The following is a 15,847-nucleotide window of genomic DNA, read 5'->3' on the forward strand; positions in this document are numbered from 1 at the left end:
CATAAAGACATTATTCCTCCTCTAATTTATATATAGGTTTAATGCAATTCTTACCAACATTCTGGCAAAATTATTATATAAGACTGTGTCCCGGTGCATGAATTCGTGCACATTGAAAGGAAATTAATTAGAAGAATTATTTTAATAGCGCTATTCACATCTTGCTAATTAAAAGAAAATAGGATTCTATTGAGTCTCCTATCTACTTATTCAAGGACTTATGTGAGGATCAAATGAAACACAGGAAAACGCTTCACAAACATTTGGTTAAACTGTAAAATGTTTGCACCTGGCTATAAAGCAAGCTGGGTTCCTGGACTGAAGAAACTCCAAGGATGCTAGTCACTAGGGAGAGGAAGCTGAGTGTTGCTACGTGATGTCATTACCCAGCGCCCACAGTCTCAGTTTTCAGGCTGGGTTCGGCTGTGGGCCACATTTTGTGCCATGGGGTCTTGGCAGCGTTGGCTGCGATTTGGTGGGGTGTCATTCCAGGGTGGTGGTGGGGCCTGTGTCCCACTTGGGGAAAGGCGAGTGTTGGTTTGTCAGCGCCAGGTCTGTGGTGTCGTTTATTTTTAAACTAGAGGCTCAGTGCACGAATTCAAGCACGGGTGCGGTCCCTTGGCTGGGCCGGTGATTGGGGCTGATCAGGGCCGTGGGAAGTTGGCAGGCCAAGGGGAGGGGCTGCGGGAGGTTGGCTGTAGGAGCACAGTGACCACCAGGGGGCAGCTCCTGTGTTGGGTGTCTGCCCCCTGGTGGTCACTGTGCATCATAGCAACCAGTCGATCAGTTGCTTAGGCTTTTATATATATAGACTAGAGGCCTGGTGCACAAAATTTGTGCACTGGGCAGGGGCTTCCCCCTCAGCCTGGCCTATGCACTCTCACAGTCTGGGACCCCTCACTCCTTACTGCCCACCTGCTTACTGCTCCCTAGTGCTGCTGTGGAGGCGGGAGAGGGCCTGGCTTCTGGCTGAGCGGCACTACCCCTGTAGGAGCGCACTGACCACCAGTGGGCAGCTCCTGCGTTGAGTGTCTGGCCCCTGGTGGTCAGTGTGCATCATAGCGACCGGTCAGACAGACGGACACTTAGCCTTTTATATATTTAGATTCTAAAATTTATGTAGGAGCCAAAGGAACTAAAATAGCTAAAATAAGTATAAAAAAAGAAAAAGTGAGAGGAATCATGCTATCTGATTTCAAGGCTTAAAAACTGACCCTGACCTAAGTCTCACATCTCATACAAAAACTACCTCAAAGTATTGAAAGTATTACTTTCAACATAAAGATAAATTAAAAAAAAACCCCACCTAACTAAAAAAGGATTATAGCCATAAATAAATTTTATCAACAAATGATAACTATTAGGTCATGTCTTATAATTTGAACACATAGCAAACTGTCAATTAGAAAGTTGAGGAAATAATAGCAGGAAAGAGACTCCTTTGACCTAAATCCAGCTTCAGTTAATTTCATTGCAGAAGGTAATAGTCTAATTAAAATTTCCCTTTTCTAGTACTTATTTCCCAGGAGATGGGGCTATAATAAGGAAAATAAAAAGGTCTATAATTTTAATTTATGAATAAACAAGTGAGGGTATTTTAATGAACTGTACATATAAAATTTAGCAACTTAAATTACTAAATTAATCACCAGTAAAGTAAAAGACAATGAATACATTTCTTTAAGGAATATTTACGTGACAGCACTATATATAATCCTAACCAAATTTCAAAGAAAATGTATGAATGCTTACAGGCCACTGTTCCTCGGTTGGTGTGCCCAATGTTTCAAATATTCTTGTTAGTTGATCAAGGTCTGAATCTCCGGGCAAAAATGGAACCTGAAAGAGAGAGGCAGATATTTTAAGGTGGTTTATAATAGTCATTATGCAAATAAAACTACACATTTAATAAGAAAAACAAAATTATAACAAAAATTAAACCGTAGTCTGAGGTATACTGGATGTGGCATTAGGTCCTGTCATTGCTAACACAGTAAACAGCACCACACTTCCCATTTTATTCATTCCACAAATCTTTTATTTTTTCCCATGAATGCAGTCCCCCATACCATAAATTATGCAGTTGAGTTCCCACATTTGGGGAAATTACAAGGGTGAAATGGTAAGCCTTGCCCTGCCAGGTTAAGTATCACTCCACAAATAACAGTTATCATTGGTATAAATATTTCTATTATTCTTTTCATTTAACAATAACGAAGGAGGTTCAGAATGCCGACCAATTTTCTTCTAAAATGATTTGAACTACATTGATTACTTTGGTTGAATATAGGCTTACTTATTGCTCCTCTTTTTTCTAGTTTAAGTAGCTTTGTAACCTACTTTTATAAAATTTAAATAAAAGAAAAACAAAACTTTAAGAAGGGTTGAATGCTTATAATAGCAAATCTATTAACTATTCTTTCAATATTATATAATTATCAATATTATACAATATAGTATAACATATAATTACATAATTAAAATATGTAATTTATAATTATCTTCTATATATATAAAAGGCTAATAATATGTAAAGTCTCCCTTCGGGAGTTTGATCAGTAGACTAGGAGTTCGATCACTCGCTATGATGTGCACAGACCACCAGGGGGCAGGGTGGAATGAAGGCCCTGATCGGCCCTGATCACCGGCCAGGCCTAGGGACCCAACCCATGCATGAATTTTGTGCACAGGGACTCTAGTATATAATATAACAATATTATGTAACTATTCTGTTTTCAATTATTATCTGTTTGGACTACAGGTCTACAACTGTATGGAAAGCATTTCCATCGATGATATTTTCGAAGAACAAAGGGACAGCTTACAATATGAAACACTGCCCAACTGGTGTGGTTCAGTGGTTGAGCACGGACCTATGAACCAGGAGGTCATGGTTCGATTCCTGGTCTGGGCAAATGCCCAGGTTGTGGGCTCCATCCCTAGTGTGGTCTCACTCAGAAAAATGTTATAGGATCACCGTGTCTGCTTTGCTTGAAGAGAACTAAAACGATCCTCTCACACAAGGTTTAAGGTTTAAGTTAGGAACACAGAATTGAAGCTGCAGTGGTTGGTATTACATAACTCTTAAAGTGTACATTTAAACAGCCCCAAAGTCCCAGGAGTACAAAAGTTCATCCTGACACATTTAGTTACTGCAGAGACATTACCATGTTACAATCCAATGAGGGTTTTATTATAGTTACTAGAGGCCCGTTGCACGAAATTCGTGCACTTGGGGGTGGGGGCGGGTCCCTCTGGGAGCCATCAGTCAGACATCCTTAGTGCTGCCGCAGAGATGGGAGAGGCTCCCACCACTGCTGCTGCGCTAGCCAGCCATGAGCCTGGCTTCTGGCTGAGCGGTGCTCCCCGTGTGGGAGCACAATGACCACCAGGGGACAGCTCCTGCATTGAGCATCTGCCCCCCTCGTGGTCAGTGCGTGTCATAGCGACCAGTCATTCTGTTTGGTTGATTTGCATCTTAGCCTTTTATTATATAGGATATTTCAGAACATAGAAATGATCAATAATAAAACCTTTATTATCCTATCTCACATTAGCATTAATAAAAAGGTTGTATTGGGGATGGGGATTTTGTTTTTGTTTTTTTTTTTTTGCTTTTTGTTGTAAGGATGGTGCTACATTCTGGAAATTATCTCTAAGAAGATAATTCCTCCACAAATGATAAAAACAAATACCTATAACAATATTGAGGTGTGTACAGCAACTCAAGACTTACCCTTAGAAGCAACTCTGCTAATATACAGCCAACAGCCCACATGTCCACACCTACACCATACATTCTAGCACCAAATAGTAACTCAGGGGCCCGATACCACCTGAAAAACAAAAAGAAATATTGTCATTTTACAATGAAAGTATTAAAGTATTTCTTAAGAGAAAACTCAGCAAAACATTATCCTACTGATGAAATTCACTTTTTTTCTATGGATTCACCTAGTCATTTGTATTACTCAATCTGCCGTCCCATCTGTAACTATTCTTGAGGGGGATGGTGAGGGGGAGAAAGAGGTATGAATGAGAGAGAATCACACTAGCCAGGGCTATCCTTGACTGTTTTCAAAGCCAATCTATCAACCTGGGCACTAGATACCATGCTCTCTTGCCTATTTTCAAGGGTATTGCTCTTGTAATTCTCTTCTTTCTCCTACATTAACTTTTTGTTCTTTACTAAACTATTACCATCAATATACAAACATACTGTTATTTCTTTGGCTTTAAAAGATAAACTAAAACCCAAAGAAACAGCCTGACCAGTGTGGATCAGTGGTTGAGCGTCAACCCATGAATCATGGTTTGATTCTTGGCCAGGATACATGCCTGAGTTTCTGGTTTGATTCCCAGTGTGGAGTGTGCGGGAGGCAGCCAATCAATGATACTCTCTCATCACTAATGTTTCTCTCTCTCTCTCTCTCTCTCTCTCTCTCTCTCTCTCTCTCTCTCTCTCTCCCTTCCTCTCTCTGAAATCAATAAAAATATATTTAAAAAAAAAGAAAAGAAAAGAAACAAACAACAAAAACTTCTTTAGACCCTATTTCCCCTAATAGCTACTTCTTCATTCTCTGGTAGTCTGAAGAGTTGTCTGCTCTTATTGTCTGCAATTCCTCTTCTCTTACTCTCTTAAATTCTTTTCAATTAGGCTTTCATCCTATCACTCCACTGAGATGGCTCTTGTCAAGGTTAACAATGATATCCACATCATTAATCTGTCAATTCTCAGCCCTTATTTTACCTCACCCATTAGTAGCATTTGATTTGCATGAAGAGAAAATATGAGAAATTAATAAATGAAAAACACTGTATACAGTGCTCTTATGTGGGTCCCTATTTGCCCAAGTTCCTGAATGATAGTCTTAATCTTTACAGCAATTACATGAATAACTATTTATATCCCTTTACATCTTACTCAGGCTTTAGGTGATTGACAATGAGATTTGAAGGTGACAAAGTAATTTAAAGGAACAGATAAAAGAAAATGAAGAGCTTCTCAGATCCTTAAAAAAATCTTGGGCATGGCCGGTTTGACTCAGTGGTTGAGCATCAACCTATGAACTAGAACAGTGATGGCGAACCTATGACACGCGTGTCAGCACTGACACGCGTAGCCATTTCTGATGACACGCGGCCGCATGCCGAGGATGAAACATTTGCTGCTCCTGAGGATGAAACATTTGCGACTAGAGTCTTGGAGTTAGTTTTTTCCTCAAAGTGACACACTACCCGAGTTATGCTCAGTTTTTTGGCGAAGTTTGACACACCAAGCTCAAAAGGTTGCCCATCACTGAACTAGAAGGTCATGGTTCGATTCCCAGTCAGGGCACATCCCCTGGATAGGGTTAGATCTCCAATAGGGGGCATGTAGGAGGCAGCCAATCAATGAATCTCTCTCATCTTTGATGCTTCTATCTCTCATTCTGCTCCCTCTCTGAAATGAATAAAAATATATATTAAAAAAAGTCTTGGAAATTAACAAATGCCATCCTGATAAAAATTATAAAATCTACTGTCTCCATCTATTTAATGTGATTTTTAATTTTTATTCACAAAAAGTAAAAACATAAAATATAAGCATAATAACATAAAAAAATCCAAATATCAATGCACGGTTTGTTTAGAGAATTTTCACTCACACTGAATGATATAAAATATGGAATCAGGACTAACCAATAAAGTAAACATATGCCCCCCTCTAAATCAGGTGATTATGTAAAACTAGAAGCCCGATGCACTAAGATTCGTGGGCTTTCCTTTCCCTGGCTGCCGGCACTGCCTTTCCACTCCAGCCCAGCCCCTTTCCGCTCAGGCCCCGGAGCCGCCTCTTTCTGCTCCAACCCTGCCTTCCCACGCTGCCCAGCGGCCCTGAGACCGGAGGTGGGGCAGAACGCCTGTGTCAATGCCATGGCTTGCCCCTGACACTTGGCACCTGTGTATGCAAATTAACCGCCATCTTTGTTAGGTTAATTTGCATACCACTCCTGATTGGCTGGTGGCATAGAGGAGGTACAGTCAATTTACACGTTTGTCTGTTATTGGGTAAGATAGCCACTAAAGTTCAAAAACTACCTAAATGAAATGTAAAAGAAGTATAAATTAGTTTCAAAAGTTACTAGCCTGTCCTGGCAGGTTAGTGTGTTGGATTTGATTCTGTCAAGAGCTTGTACCTGGGTTGTGGGTTCGCTCACCTCCCTACCCCCAGTGGAGTGCGTGTAGGAGGCAACCAGTCTATATGTTTCTCACACTGATGTTTGTTTCCCTCTTTCTCTCTACCACCCCTCCCTCCCACTCTCAGAAAAGCAATGTAAAAAATTATCCTCTGGTGAGGATTAACAAAACAAAACAAACAAACAAAACAAAAAAGTTACTAGCCCTAGTCAGGTAGCTCAGTTGGTTAGAGTGTTGTCCCCATACACCAAGGGTGCAAGTTCCCGTCAGGGCATATACATGAAGCAACCAACGAATGGATAACTAAGTGGAACAACAAATCAATGTTTCTCTACTCCCCCTTTATAAAAACCAATAAATTAAAAAACAATTATATATATTGAAAAATTACTAGATAAATGTTTGAGGATCAACTTAACTCAATTCTTGTTTGAATGAAGGGCTGTATTTTTTTCACTGTGGTAAGATATACATAACATAAAAGCAGCTGTATTTTCAACAAAACACCAACGATGATGCCAAGAAAAGCCAAATGATGCTCACTTTTGGTTAATATCCTGCACAATATAAATTTCAGTTATTTCAGGGATTCTTACCTGGTTACAACCTGATGTGTATAAGCTCTATTGGGGCTCCCAAATGATTTGGCCAGGCCAAAATCTGCCAGCTTTAGAACTCCATTTTCATCTAGCAACAAGTTGTTTGGTTTCAGATCCTATATTATGGAAGTTTTAAACAAACATGTAAGCAGGATGGGAGAGACTACCATAACAAGGCATTTAGTTGGCTCAACTTTAAACTTAGCAAAAACAGAGTAACACCCCAAATTAAACAACAATCAGTATTTTTTCATTGATGTTAATCCTACCAAAGCAAAACAAGGTTAGTTATATTACCTAGTGAGACCAGGGATCAAGGTACCTAATTTCACTGAACTTCAATTTTCCTACTTTACAGGATTGCTATGAGGATTATATTTAATATTTTCTGTAAAGAGCCTAGTCTAATGACTGGCTAATAGTAAGCACTCAATAAATGGCTGCTGCCATTAATTCAATAACAGTAATGCATATGAATTTTAGTAAATAACAGTATATATTAATAACAGTAATATATATGAATTTTAGTAAATAAAAACATTATACATTTAGAAAGGATGAGGAACAGTCTCAAAATCTATATTAAAAAGATACTAGCAATAACCTAAAAGGGATTCCAAGTTTAAGATATGAGAGTTACCAACTATAAACAATATATTCTTAATTATTTACCTAAATAGGGTAACTAAGAACATTTACCTACCTAAATGATCAGTCTTGTTCTTTTGGAACAATGACCTGACCATTTCAGAAATTTTATTTCATTACTTCATAGAACTTTACACTACTAGAATTATCTTCCTAAAGGTATTTTAGCATTGTATACTTAACCCAGATTCTCACTGTATTCCCTCCCCGTCCCCCGACACACACACACTAACAATGGTATAGCACAAAGAACAGTGGACTTAAGGCCAAAAGATCTAGGTTCTAATACTGTCAGTTATCAGCTACTGACCTTGGAAAAAATAATATAACCATGGTCAGGTCACTCAGCAATTTATTTACTTTTTTTTAAATTCTTAATTTTTGAAAAATATTAAGGACTCTTCCATTTCTAAATTTCACATAATTTAGTCCTCACAGCACCACCTGGTGGAACAATGGAGGGAACACACTAAGAAAGGATAAAATAGTCCAGCTACATCTTTAACAATTTACAGGTTTAGATCATTTATGTAGCAAACTAGTTAAATAAAACTTAACAACATAAAGAAGTTATCACACTTGGTTAAAAACCTTACCCTATGTAGAATCCAATGTTGATGTAAATATTCTAACCCTTGAAGGGTCATCAACATGTAGGCTTTGATGTGCGATGGTGTTAGGACAAGACTATTATCTTTTATTATAACCTGTAAAACAGGTAAAAAAGAGACAGGTAACTTTATTTCACAAATAAATGCCATGATATAAAATCATTTACAGACACAAAATGAATTTATTCATACAGGAGAATCTCAAGAAAGGTTGCATAACTCTCCTTAGGAAGGATGGTAAGAATGTCGTCACGTGGATTAGGGGAAGTATGTTTGGTTTGGAAAGAAAGCAGTGCTTTGTCTCCTATTTCTTGTTTTTTCACTTGCCCCAGGATGTATAGCTTCTTCTGGTAATAGCATTTAGGATTCTTTTGGGAAGCCACCTGTTCCCACCTCAATCTACATGGTTAAAAATGGGCTGACCACCATCTGTGGCCTCTAGAAGTAGGCTCATGACCCAAGTATAGTTAATTACCACTGCTGTCCAGGAGACTGTTCAGGGATAAACATGTGATTCAAATCAGGCCAATCAACCAGACCAAGTACTTGTGCTAGAATTAAAAAGAACAAAGAGGCAATGGTAGGGGAGGGGGGTGGAGGGAGAGATTAACCGGGAATTTATATGCATAGCCCATAGATACAGATCATAACGTGAAGGCCTGGGAGAGGTGGGTACAGGGTGGAGGGGGTCAATGGGGAGAAAAAATAATCAAAGAGGACATCTATAATACTTTCAACAATAAAGGTAAGCCTGGAAGTATCTGAGCCACTATATTGAGAAATTATGCCCATGTATGAAGGCAACAGAGAAGAAAAGAGTGAAAAGTGCAAGACTGACTCCTGATAGTATTATTTGTGAACTGTGCCTAAAACCAATTTATTCCTAGACTTATTAGTTACATAAGCTAAAAATGCCCATTTTCTTTTTTTTAAAAAAAAATCAAATTTAGGTAAAATGTACCCTTTCTAGAGCACAGTTCCATGAGTTTAAAAAACTTAATGAACACACCCAGTTGTATAACCACCAGCACAATCAAGATTACAGTTCTATAATCCCCCAAAAGTCCCTCAGGCCCCTCTGTACTCAATCCTTCATTGTACTTCCAACCCCAGCAACCACTGATCAGATTTCTGTTCCTTTAGTTTTGCCTTTCTCAGAATATCAGATAAATAGAATAATATAACATACTAGAGGCCCAGTGCACGAAATTCGTGCATGGGTAGGGTCCCTAGACCTGGCTGGTGATCAGGGCCAATCGGGGACTTCTGGCTGTCGGCCAGGGCCTTCCTTCCCTGGCTGTTGGCTGAGGCCTTCCTTTGTTCCGTGCCACCCCCTGGAGGTCAGCGCACGTCATAGTGAGCAATCGAACTCCCAGTCTCCCAGTTGAACTCCCGCGGGGATAATTTACATATTAGCCTTTTATATATATAGATAGCCTTTTGAACCTGGCTTCTTTAATCTACACTAATAAAAGAGTAAGATGCAGCCCTGACCAGTTTGGCTCAGTGGATAGAGTGTCGGCCTGCGGACTGAAGGGTCCCAGGTTCGATTCAGGTCAAGGGCATGTACCTGGGTTGCGGCGCGTCCCCAGTGGGGGGTGTGCAGGAGGCAGCTGATTGATGTTTCTCTCTCATTAATGTTTCTGGCTCTCTATCCCTCTCCTTTCCTCTCTGTAAAAAAATCAATAAAATATATATATTTTTAAAAAGAGTAAGATGCAAACTGACTGTACCTTCGCGGCACCCACCAGCCAATCATGAGTCAGTATGCAAATTAACAAACAAAGATGGCAGGTTAATTTGCATACACAGGTGCCGAACGGCCGGGGGTGGGGTGTTTTGCACCGCCCCAGCCCCAGCCGCTCCGGACCAGCATGGGAAGGTGGAAAGGCAGCTCTGGCCGGAGCGAAGGCGGTGCTGGCAGCCAGGGGAAGGAAGGCCCATTCTTGTATGAATCTTCGTGCATTGGGCCTCTAGTTTAGTATAATATATTTGAGATCTGTCTAAACTGTTGCATATATTAGTACATTTCTTTTTATTCCCAAATAGTATTCCATTGTATGGATGTACCATAGTTTATATATTCTCTGAATGAAAGATATTTGGGTTGTTTCCACTTTGGGCAATTATGAAAAGCTAAACATCTGTGTACCAGTTGGTTTCTTTGTTTCTCTTGGGTATATACCTAGCAGTAGTATTGCTTAAATGTATTATTTTACTGCATAAGAAGGTGAAAAACTACTTTTCAAAGTAGCTATACCATTTTGCACTCTCACTAGCAGGAGAATTCCAGTTGTTCCATACCCTTGGATTGTCAGTATTTGAGATTCAATTAACAATAATGAAAAGCATACAACCTTATTTTTCTCAAAAAGAAACTTGATATTCTACAATATAAAAAAAAAAGCTCTGAATTTTCAAAGGCCTAACATTAATTTCTCTAAAAATAATGTCAATAAGGATAGGGTAAATTGGTAGACCAATGCTAATGAAATCCAAATCTCTGTATTTAATACTGGGAATATGGCTAAATGGATCAGAAGATCCTAGATTTGAGAGTATATCCAGATTTCAAAGTTAAGCATTCTTTTAATTACCAGTGTCTTCATAAGTGGAATAAACATTTAGGTTCTCTTTTGATAAACAGAGAAAAGAAATTCCTCTAGGAATCTTAACCTTACCTCTAGATCAGTTTCCATAAAATCAAAGACAAGGCTAATATTAGATTTATGTCCAAAAGCATCAAGGAGCTGCAAAGCAAAATTTCAAAAAAATAAAAATGTGATTCTCTATGAAACCACAGTAGCATCTATCATTTACTGAATGAGCACCTTCTCTATGCTAGTCACTATTCCAGGTACTTTACATGTATTTAATTAGCTGGTCTCACCACAACCCTCTAAGGTTGTGCTCAGGGTCTTACACCTACTAGAGCTCTCAGGGTCTTACACCTACTAAGCTTCAAAATGATTTCTGACAAAATTAGCCTGTATGCCAATATTTAATTTATTTCATCCATTGCATAGTTTTAAAAGACAGGGCCTACAGGAACAATTAGGATAGGAAATACTAGCCTGATAAACTTTTAAGCTTTTCTGCAAGGCTTGCTTACAACAATTCATTTTGCTGGGCCTTCAGTCAACATACCAGAAACAACTTAGATCATACTTACACCAATTATATTTGGATGACTTAGCTCCTGTAATAATTTTATTTCTCTTAAGGCTGTTCTATTTATACCTATATAAAAACACAAAACAAAAAGTGAAAAATAATTCTCAAATCTTTATATTGCTTTTATTTTTTAAAAAATTTTAAATGACTTTTAGAGAGGGGAAGGGAGAGGAAGAAAAGAGACACATCGATGTGAGAGCAGAACATTGACTGGCTGCCTCCTACATGCCCCCTACCAGGGATTAAGCCTGTAACCTGGGCATGTGCCCTGACCAAGAATCGAACCAGCAACCTTTTGGTGCATAGGATGATGCTCAACCAACTGAGCTACACTGGCTGGGCTTATATTGCTTTATTTATTTTTAAATATATGTTTTTATTGATGTTTAGATAGAGAGGAAGAGAGAGAGAGAAATAGAAACATCGATAAGAGAGACACATTGAATGGCTGCGTCCTGCACAGCCCCTATTGGGGATCGAGCCAGCAATTCAGGCATGTGCCCTGACTAGTAATCGAACCTGGGACCTCTTGCTCAATCCACTGAGCGATACAAACCGGGCTATATTGCTTTATTTTTAAAATAGCTTACATAGACCATGATAAATGGTGAAAAAAATACTCATTTTACCTGTGGCATATCAGTGCTGGAATAACAACACACGTAAGTGTGTAGCATATAGACGCTAAGTTATAGCTTCCCTTCTCTTGCCCTATGAATACTAGCAGCAGATTCTTTATGCTAATAGCAAACTAGTAATAAGATGGTGTTTTTCCCAATGCAAAGACTAGAACTCAAAATCAGCATTCTAGAAAACAAGGCTTTGGAAGGGGGATGAAGAATTCATAGTGAGCTTTGTGTACTTCCATGAAGATATAGCCTGAATTTTCAAAGTAATTAGAAGCTCAGAAAAATGAAGAAACAATGGCTTGTAACAACACCTAAAACGGTAATGAAGACAGCCAGATAAGCCACTAATAACCTTGCTGCCTTCCATTTTCTGAAGTGACTCGAATGTGCTTCTCTACACCCAAATGGTGGAAGTCACAAATATCCTGCCTCTATCCTGAGTCTACCTTTACTCTCTTGGGACCCTGCAATGACTACCCAGACCATTGTTAACTCTAATTAATACTTTGCTCATTCCTCAGTGGGAATAAAAACCTTTCCTGTTCTGTCAAATTAAATGAAATAACTTACCATCTTTAGCTTCTGATCTATGTCCAAGTTTGATCTGGTAGAGGAAAAAAAGAAAACATTAAAAATATGTTAAGTTAAACTTAATGAATGTTTGTGTAGGTAACACACACACATGCATACTAAAAAAATTTAGCTACAGCAAAAACATTTAACAACTCTTATGTATTTAGTATTAGTAAGCAAGAAGGAAGTGGGTAATCATTAATCAGAAAGGCAAAAGTAATATAATAAGAAAGAATCAAGTACCTACTATTCCCTGCCCTTTAAGTTTTTTAAGTACATATTCAAAGCCACTCAAGCCCTGGCCAGTGTGGCTCAGTTGGTTGAAGCTTTGTCCCATGCACTGAAAGATCATTGGTTCGATTTGCAGTCAGGGCACATGCCTGGGAGGCAGCCAATTGAAGTTTCTCTCTCACATTGATATTTCTCTCTCTCTCTCAAATCAATAAAAACATTTTATTTCTTTTTTTTTTTAAAGAAGAACTGCAGTGGAGAAAGACTATTATGAATGGCACCACCCAAGAGAGAGGATAGCTAATACTCTAAAGCTCCATGATGGCATGTAGGTTACAGATCATATAGGGCAAAATGATAAGACCCGTGGGTTAGGAGTTAAGGGTGGTGTTGGGAGCTGATTAGTCGGAGGGGAGGTAAGGGTTAATAATTTCTTCAGGTCTTGAGGAGAGCTTTGAGGTCTGCTCTGGCATCCCTCTAGTTTCATGGAAAGGTAGCCAGGGGGTTGTTCCACTTTAGGTCTCAGCTGAAACAATTTAGGTCAAGATATTATCTTCAGCTTACAGTAACAGAAACACATACCTTGCAACCCTTAATCAAGGTATGACCATCGTTTCTGGCTGCTTCAGAGGGTTAATGACTAGTAAGGAAAGGGCTAAGCGAACAGGGCATTCTGTAAAGAACCTGAGTAGAGTGCTGGCACTACATACTAGGACCCTTGGTTTCACTGAGTCACCCTGAAGGGGTAAAAGTCTATCACAGAGAACAGGATGGATTTTACCCTAATTTATGTTAACAGCAAGCAAACAAAAAACCCCACTTGGACTTTCAGACAACTATAGAACTCAATATGCCAATAGTTTGAAGAGATTATATCAGTCAGTTAAGTGAATACATTTTAAAAAATTTATCTTTGCTGCTGAAAGAAGTTAATACATTTTTAATGAGTGTCTACAAATGTACTAGCCATAGTGTCTAAGTGTGATTTGAGTGGAAGTAAATAGACAATAAACTCTTAGATAATAAAAGCATTTCAGGTTTTGATAAATGCTATGAAAATAACAGAGAAATATGGTAAAGAACACCAGGGGAGGAGGGAGGTAAGCCTGTTTTTAGCTACAGTGTCCAGCAAAGGCCTCTAGGTGAAGAGGCATTTGAGTGTGATCTAAAGGATAAGTAATCAGCCAGGCCAAGTTTTAGAAGAAAAATGTATTAGCCAGAAGGCAGAGCAAATGCAACAATCAGCAGGTCTTGAGCAGTGAGAAAAACAGCCTCTCCTTAAGAGAGTTACTGATTTCAGTAGCATGGGAAAGAGCAATCAACCTGGCAGCAGGACACCTGGACTTACAGCCTAGCTTTAGCCATTACTACCCACATCATCTTGACAAGCCAGCTAATCTCTCTCAGCCTCAAGAACCTCAAGTGTAAAATAAAGGCACTTACTTTACGTATTTCACAGGGCTATTTTGAGGGTTAAATGAAAAACGTCGGTGAAAGTGCCCGGCATATAGAAAGTTAGCTAAATATAACCTAAATTTCTTGAGTGAACGCAAATAAAAAAGATACTAAAATCAGTTTTAAAAACACACGCACATCAATGTAATTAATGTCGGTGAAAGCCTTTTATGGTAAATTTGTCCACAGAAAATAGATATGACGCATAGAGTGGATGCAGGTGAGGCAGAAATAGTGATCCAGGAAGATAATGACATGAAATGGTTCGTTCTGAGGACCTAACAGATTGGCAGTTATTATCCCCTTTGCCAACTTCTGAGTTTATAAAGCCGGCATACGGGTCCCTTTTCATTTCAATGTCAATTAATGGCACAAAAACCTAGTTCAGCTCAATCTGTTGATTGGGCTTCCTCCGGTGCACGGCAAGGTCACCAGTGGGATCCCTGGTCGGGGCACATGACCGGTTCCGAGAAACATCAATGAGAGAAACTTGGATGGGCTGCCTCCTGCACGCCCCCTACCGGGGATGTAGGGGGCGTGCAGGAGGCAGCCCATCCAAGTTTCTCTCATTGATGTTTCTCTCTCTCCCTCTCCCATCTTCTAAAAATCAATAAAAACCAGTTCCACCCGAGTTCTATCTCGGAACACAAGACACTAACAAATTCTGCCTTCCTTGAAAATGACTTAAGGCACTCCTCATTAGCAGAGCAAGGCCTAGATTAGTAAAATGGCCAGCCACCACCTCACACCTACCTGCATCTTCCAAGAGACTCCAAGAAAACAAACTGCAACTCACCTTTTTAATGGCGACAATTTGGTTGGTGTTCTTGTCTCTGGCCTTGTACACCGTGGCAAACTGGAGAGAAAAACAAAAATCACCTAAGTTTGTGGGAAGGTTGTTTGATTGTGTTTGCCTTTTTACTTTAGATTTTGGGAAGCCAAGAATCAAGGGTTCTAAGGAGCAGAGTCCCGGCGGCTTGAAGCGTGGTGGGGCGGCCCACGCCCCGTTCCTGCCCGTGACCGGGAAAGGAGAGGGCCGCTCCGGGTGGACGGAGGGGCAGCGGCGTCCGGGAAGCCTCGGCCAGCAGCCCGGCCAGCCTCCGGAGGGCACGAGGAAGCCGGGGAAGAGGTGAGGCGACCCGGCGCCCTCCCCGCGGGACGCCCTCCCCGAATCCCGAGAGCCGCACCTGTCCCTCCCCGAGGAAGTCCAGTTTTTCATAGCGCTTCGCTCGCGACTTCACGTCCACAGCCATCCGTCACGCGAAGCCCGACTCCGGCCGTAAAGGGCGAGCTCCCTGGACGGAGGGAATTTAAAGCTCCTTTCAAGCCTCCCAACAGCCACTTCCGTTCACCGGGCTCCGACGCTTTATTAGCTCCGCCCCACTTCCGGGATGGGCGTGGCCCTGCTAAGTAGGTTTGGCCCGGAGGAAGCTGAGCGGCGCAGGGCCTGTGGGTGCCGGAAGCCGGGTGTTTTAGGGTGGTGCCCACGTGTGTCACCTGGTTATCGTTTTAACTTGGATTATTTTCTTAACTACCGCGACGGGTCAGCGTTCTGCTGCGGCTCTGAGTTCGGAATTGAATAGGTGTGTATGCGTGTGGCGGGCTCGGCCTGCTCCCGGATCCCCCTTTCTGGTTCTAGGTCGTGGGTGTTCCGTCGCTACGGTTACTAGGGACGCCTGGCCCCGCAAGCTCAGGTTACTTAGACGCCTGCCCACTTCTTAAGGGCTGGTCAAGAGGCATTCTTCTT

General features: G+C 40.5%; 1 protein-coding gene across 4 annotated transcripts in view; it reads right to left on the bottom strand.

Moving 5' to 3' along the window:
- CDK7 (cyclin dependent kinase 7) overlaps positions 1-15,448 on the bottom strand; it is a 26,148-nt gene extending 10,700 nt beyond the window's left edge. For 3 of the 4 annotated variants that reach the window (XM_079796535.1, XM_079796534.1, XM_079796536.1), the window contains exons 1-9: positions 15,288-15,448; positions 14,897-14,956; positions 12,412-12,445; positions 11,211-11,278; positions 10,720-10,788; positions 8,024-8,134; positions 6,777-6,895; positions 3,737-3,836; positions 1,753-1,839 (exon numbers count right to left, since the gene is read on the bottom strand). In XM_079796535.1, the coding sequence (XP_079652661.1) occupies positions 1,753-1,839; positions 3,737-3,836; positions 6,777-6,895; positions 8,024-8,134; positions 10,720-10,788; positions 11,211-11,278; positions 12,412-12,445; positions 14,897-14,956; positions 15,288-15,353 (714 nt within the window). In that variant the 5' untranslated portion in view covers positions 15,354-15,448. The remainder of the gene's footprint in view (positions 1-1,752; positions 1,840-3,736; positions 3,837-6,776; positions 6,896-8,023; positions 8,135-10,719; positions 10,789-11,210; positions 11,279-12,411; positions 12,446-14,896; positions 14,957-15,287) is intronic. The other variant, XM_079796537.1, reaches the window with a different exon arrangement.
- Positions 15,449-15,847: the final 399 nt, after the last annotated feature.

Source organism: Cnephaeus nilssonii, assembly GCF_951640355.1.
Source record: "Cnephaeus nilssonii genome assembly, chromosome: 2".
NCBI classification, from domain to species: Eukaryota; Metazoa; Chordata; class Mammalia; order Chiroptera; family Vespertilionidae; genus Cnephaeus; species Cnephaeus nilssonii.